At 39.8% G+C, this 6,559-nt stretch overlaps 1 protein-coding gene across 2 annotated transcripts; it reads right to left on the reverse strand.

The window, feature by feature from the left end:
• Positions 1 to 5,506: 5,506 nt before the first annotated feature.
• sf3b5 (splicing factor 3b, subunit 5) lies at positions 5,507 to 6,559 on the reverse strand. 2 transcript variants are annotated; one of them, XM_026355631.1, is made up of 2 exons: positions 6,451 to 6,559; positions 5,507 to 6,078 (listed from the first exon to the last, which is right to left on the reverse strand). In XM_026355631.1, the coding sequence occupies exon 2, from the start codon at positions 6,049 to 6,051 to the stop codon at positions 5,791 to 5,793; it is 261 nt and encodes an 86-aa protein (XP_026211416.1). In that variant the 5' UTR covers positions 6,052 to 6,078; positions 6,451 to 6,559; the 3' UTR covers positions 5,507 to 5,790. The 2 variants fall into 2 exon arrangements, with proteins under 2 accessions (XP_026211416.1, XP_026211415.1); XM_026355630.1 differs by having other exon boundaries at positions 5,659 to 6,078; positions 6,455 to 6,559.

Raw genomic sequence — 6,559 nt, forward strand, 5'->3', positions numbered from 1 at the left:
TTTTGTCATCCTCTTTTTTTCCTCTTGCTTTTCTCTTTTCCTAACTATAGATCCACATAACATACAGTTTTTGCACTTGCTGATAGCATGTAACACCTCCACCCCGCTTCTCTTCTTTTCTCATTAGATCATTGCTGGCTGCACGACTCTGAGCTAGTTTTAGGAGGCAGATATTTCTTCTTGAAAGCCGTATTACCCAATTCATTATTCCCAGACACGAAGAGCAAGACACATAGTCTCAGTAGGCTTTTATTTTTAAATACTTTACATTATTCCTTGCAGATTTCCCGAACTAATTAGGAAATGATCCAGATTTTTGCCAAGGGGTTAAAAAGCACTGGAAATTGGAAAATGTACAACCTAGCAGGTTGAAGGCCTCAATTGGCACCAATTAGTGCCAATTAAAGCTTTCTGGGATATTAGAAAAGAAATGAAGAAAGCTTTTCTCATCAACTCAATTTAGTGCCGTAAATTAGAAAAACTATTGGTGATGACAGTGTCATTACTCTGAGAAGTGTTGTACTCTGCTTACAAAAGAACAATTTGGCAAAAAGTGAGGTGATAGACAATTTCTATTAGCCATGATAGCCGCGTGGTTCATAGTGCATGGGTGAGTGGGTCACCTACTTTGGTCCACACAGTTGTGACTCCTCTATTGCCACCATGAGGTTGATTTTGTTTTTGGCTGGAATGCCTCAAAATCAATTGTCATGAAAGTTAGTACAGACATTCACAATGAACCTCCATGTTTCTTCTCTTTCTGTGACTTAATACCAACAGATGTAATGAATTCTCATTAGACTGAGCTGTACTTTGAATCAAAGCGATGTCTCAAATGACTCCTTTACACTGAAGCTTCTCTTCCTCTCTTTCCAAGCTTGTAGCTCAGTTGACCAGAAATAAAACTAAGTGCACAGGACTCACGGTCTAATCCAATTCTTTGCATGCAATAATAAATCAGTTTAATCTAACACAATCAAAATAAGACACTTCCAGTAACTCTAATAGCTGCTTTCCTAGATAAACAGTCAATATCTTTGATCTACTACACTATCTGACAAACACAGGAGTCTGTGATAAACTGCATTGCTCGACAGGGCCATTAAAACTTCATCTTGCCAAATAGATTTTTAATAAATGTTCCTGATGAATGTCGATGCTATTTGCGCTGTGATGGTACATGACCTGCTTGCTTGCACATACAGATATTATGCATATCATCATTTTGTATGTGCTGCAAACATCTCAAGCAAGTGTGTCTTTTGATTTGTGTGGGAGATTTCTGTGTGAATGACTATTAAAGTGTCACATTTCAGCTGCATCTAGTCATCTGGAGTAGGAGCCCTCGATGCTTTTAAAGAGGATGGGGATGTAATGGAGTCACTGTGTGAGAAGTAGAGGTTGAAGCAAACATGGGACACGGAGACTGAGAAAGAAATTGTGGTGACAGAGATGGTAAAAAAAAATGAGAACGAGTCCAAGGAAATTAATCTCCACTGAGGCTTCTGTTCAACTTTAAAGTCCTTCTGTTATATCCTGCTGGCTTTGGAATTTATTTGACAACACGTATGTGCTACAGCATGACCTCTATGACAGGTAGGTTGTAAGCTGAAATTTTCAATTTGCTCAAGAAGCACACCCACTTGTCGACTTTGCAGCTCCCTTGTTTGATATACTATAAATACGTCCACTGTTCTGACAGTGGTGATAATTGGTTTTATAGGGCAAAGACGAGCAGCAAGGTAACTGTAGCAGCTGGTGCTGGTATCTCAAAGATGCCCTTCTGGACCACAGCAATCATAAACCTTCTGTTGTCTGTCTCTCTCTCTCTCACACACACATGTACACACACATCTTCTGTCACCTGAGAGCCTGAAGTTCAATCTTAAATCTATAGTGAGGATTTACCTCCGAAAACTTTCCTCTTAATAGCCACACACACACACACACACACACACACGGTATCCATGTTAATGAGGTTTCCCAGGCAGGATGGGAAGGCAGTTTTGTCCTTGGCACGCTGCCTGGAAGTCTTTGCCATAATGGAGCTCTACAACTCATTGGGAAAAGGCTGGATATTAATCAATAGACCCTGAAGTGACAAAAAGTTTGATTATTAGAGATTTATCCCAACCACTGCTCAGATTACCTCCATTCTGAAAGGTTATAACAGATTGACAAAGTAGGTAAAAAGTCAAATAAAAAGATCAGCCAAACTTTTCATGTTCTGTGCTCAGGAGTTTTCTGAAGAGGTGATTGAAAAGCAAGTGGAGCATTTTATTTAAAAAAGATTCCTGTTACAATAAAAATGATATTAGGGTGAACTTGTATAACACAAAACTTCCAGTATTTCAGACATTTCCAGACACAGCTTTTAGTCACAAAGGTTCAGCATTCTTTACCTTTTATCGTCTAAGTGCCATTATGCCTCAGGATTTCTGTTGCATTTAGTTATTAAAAAAACATCATGCAGGCACGTCCTTCACTCAAAATATTCATGTGCTGCAGAGTCATTACTTGTGTGTTTTATCTCGGATGTTTCCACTTCACTAGAGAGCCAATCTGAGCAGCAAAGATGGAGGAAGAAAGAAGGAGCAGGAGGGAGTGATGAGGTGTGGAAGGGGGTGTAAGCAGAAAACAAGTCGAGAGCGAGGAGTTTAGTGGAGGGGAACAAGGAAGAAGAAGAGGTAACGAAGATATAAAAATAGAACAGGTGGGTGGCATAGAAGGGCAAAGATAATTGGATTGTGGGAGAATTTATGTTTGATGAAGGTGAATGTGCTTCTTCAACCTTTTCACTATTTAGTTGAGCTCAGATGACCGGCCACACGAGACGCTCACTTCAGCATTAAAGTCACAGAAAAGCTTGCCTTTAACTGTGAAAACAAGCACTGATGCCAGTGCAGTTTCCAGTCTTGCTATAGCTTTTAAAGGATTAAAACACTGCAGGATCCCGAATGTTCTCTGAGGTGATTTGATAGTGAGCTATCATGTGCGATTAGGCCAGTTCAGTGGGTGATGTGCTGTAGGATGTTCAAGTGGACCTGGACCTTACTGCACTTTGCACCAATGTGATGGCACCTCACTATCGACGGAGAGTCAGCACGATTGAACTGCTTCCAATGGAGCTGAACTTTATTTCCTCTGGAGGTTTCAGGTTGAGTAACTCTGGAGATTAGAAAAATAAAGGGAAATGAGGTGAGGAAAAAGTTCTGCATAGCCCAGATGATTATTCTATGCACTAAAATGACTAAATGGAAATAACTGTTTAAAATGATGTAGTCCCTTAAAAGCAAACCAAGAAACACAACACACACAGGACTTCATTCACTTATAGGATATATGTGCAAAAAGGACTTGATTATCAGACCTAATTTTCTATTTGGGTCATAACATTGAGAACCAAGTTGAACCATCTGGTCAACATCTGCAGGGATGGATAGGGCCTTTTTGTGTGTTGAGTCAAATTATGTTTTTATTATGTACAGTATCACAACATTAATCCTACATACAACTTAATAAAATTGCAAGTGTAAAAAAATAGTTAAATAAAAAGATTTTATATAGCAATATAGATTTTATATTCTTGTTCCAAAAAAAGCCTTACTGTGTGTGTGTGTGTGTGTGTGTGTGTGTGTGTGTGTGTGTGTGTGTGTGTGTGTGTGTGTGTGTGTGTGTGTGTGTGTGCTGGCAGAAGGAATAAACAAGAAAAAACAAGCTGTGGCTGAGGTGATGCTGATGGTTGCCTATCCAATCATTTCTTCTGTCTGCTGGTGATTTTCCATTCACACTTCACACAATACAGATTGTCTTTGGTAAAAGAACAAAAACATGTTCTGATGAGACTTTTCTCACAGCACATCAGTGGTTTTCAAGTACACAAGCTTTCTATTGCATAAGGTGAGACCATGAGACCAGGTGCATCATCACAAACATAGGACAGAGAGAACATTTAAAAATGTAATAAATATTCCAGAATAATGTGATGTGAGAACCTCAGAAGCTGTTAAGTCCACCCGCCTGCAAGATTTATAACTGTACTATTAACAAAAGGTGAGTCTGCATCCACTAAAGCAGCTGGAAACTGAGAACAGATCTACTTGTGTCTTTGTGTTTCAGAGAGTACAAGTAAGCACAAGTACATGTGAGTGTTTACTGTGTGTATGTGTGCGTGTGTGATGGCACATTGACAGACCTCATGTTGGTTTCACGCCTGACTTGGCAGTGGCGTCTCCACGACTCTCACAGTCAGGACAGATGGCAAGGACTTACCCCCCTAAGAACCCCTTCGACACACACACACACACACACACACACACCCACACCCAGACGTGATGCACAACACGGTGAACTTCCTTGGCACCCCCTGACTCGTCTTTTCAATCCAACAATGAGTAATGCCTGGCAGCCTCTTCCACCAAGTGTCTGTGTGCGCGTGTCAAGTCGGCTGGCAGTGTGCTTTGATAAGTCATCTGACGTCAACCAGTCAAACCCCAGCGCCTGCTGCTCCTTTCTGCTCACACATCTCAGTGTCCCTGCTGCCCTCCTCACTAGAAATAAGAGATTTGTACCCGCTGCAGCTTCAAAAATCTATTCTACTTAAACCACCACAAGGCAATTTGCATTATAAAACACCTTTTCGTGACTAGTAGCTTATTAAACTGAATCTCCTGATCAAGGGCACTGATTGAAATTCAACACTAGAATAATTTCTTTAATGTCTATCCTGAGGTGTGTTTCAGCTTGAGAAGTTAATTTGCACTCTGCAATCTAATTGCACTTAGATACAGCACATTAGTTATGAGAAACCTCTTTGAATTATTTACTTAGTTTTTTTCATTGATCTCAATGACAAACTAACAGAGAGAGCACATTTTTAACACATGCAAATGTGATCATGTACTTGACAATCTAACAAAATAAGGTTCAGTATATCAGTCTGTGTGTGTTTAAACCATTCACAGATGATCTGTGTGCACTCAAATGTCTGGATGGACAACATGTGTCTGTGTGATGCACATGTAGGTGGACAATAGTTTGTTGATTCTGCAAGGCCAAACAAATGTTAGTTGCATGTACAGCACTGTGCAAAAGATCCATTACACCAGTGTCTGATATTTCCCAAATTTCCCGGCCTGTTGGCTGTTGGTTGCATGCAGATCTTCATTCCTCAGGAGTCTAAGCCTATTCATCTCCTTGTTTTCGCTTGCTTCTTGTGCGTCTTTGATTTGTTCTTTTTTCCCCTGTTGAACGGTGATACAATACACATATGCACACCCAATTCAGAAACACTCAACTTACATCTGTTGTGTCAGAAAACCTGAGTTAGTAGGTTAACAATATCTAAAATGATAGGTGTTAAAACCTGCTGTAGCACTAAATAGAGAATATATTTTGCTGGTTTTACTTTACATTGTTGCTACTATTCTGAATACGGACTCTATGATAAACTAATACCTACCAAATATAAGACAATGTAAACACAATCACGATGTACAGATGCCAATAAAGAGAAGAACATTTTAATTCAATGAAAAAAACAGAGTATAACTATCAGTTAAAGCAAACACTTGAAAGATGAAAGAGCATAACTTTGTACATGGTTCTATTATCTTCTCTAAACATGACACTCTTCTGATTCTCCTTTTTGCTGTCAGAATAATGTGAAGATGAGGAAATGTTTCCCAGTAGTCCAGGTGTAAAAGTGTATCTGTGACAGAATATTAAACTGAATGTGCAACAAAAATGATCACGTTATAAAAACATATCCAAGGCTCCAGTCAGTGTAATCTAGGCATCATCGGGTTTGTCTGCCGGCGGTCCGCATGGCTGAAGCATCTTCTCCATCAGGTTAAAACGGACACGGGCTTTGCTCTCGTTCTCAGCGACGGAGAAGTAGTTGAGCAGGTCAAAATGTCCCATGTAGGAGCAGTAAGAGTCTCTGTGCTGGTTCACCAACCACTCCCATTTGCTGGTGTCGGCGTGTCCTGTGCCGATGTACTTCGATTGTAGATGCTCCAGCTGACTATGGATGTTGTATCTATCAGTCATTGTGGATGAGATGAGAGTCCTGAGGCTCTGGACAGAGAAGGAAGAAAAAAAGAGAGAATGTAGCTTAAGTGAAGCTAAGAAGGATTCATGCTGAGAAAGATATGAGAGCTATTTTCAATGCTGCTGCTATCTATTCATCAACAACAACATGTATGATTAGTTTTAGTTAAAATTAACCATTTTATCTGCGTTTAAATCGTTTACTTTTACTACTTAAAAGTAAACAGTTCACTCGGTTTGGATCTTAGCATGCTAACTTTAAGCAGTTATCTGGCTAACAAAAACGTGAGATTAGCTAGCTCATGCTAGCTCAATAAAAGTCCCCCAAACCACAGCTTTAAGCGTCAGTTTCCGTTAAATAGAACCGTCTTAGTGAGCAAATAACTGTAAAGAACGTACTTACTACTTATTTGATGAAACGTAGAGAGTTCAAGAAGATAAACAATAAAGACTTATCTTCCTTCGCACTTCGGTCTTTAATGGCGTAGCGACGACTTCCGGTATGGTC

This window comes from Anabas testudineus, chromosome 15 (assembly GCF_900324465.2).
Source record: "Anabas testudineus chromosome 15, fAnaTes1.2, whole genome shotgun sequence".
NCBI lineage: Eukaryota > Metazoa > Chordata > Actinopteri > Anabantiformes > Anabantidae > Anabas > Anabas testudineus.

Excerpts from the sequence above, each read along its gene's own strand:
- sf3b5 (XM_026355631.1), bottom strand. The coding sequence starts at position 6,051 with ATGACTGATAGATACAACATCCATAGTCAGCTGGAGCATCTACAATCG.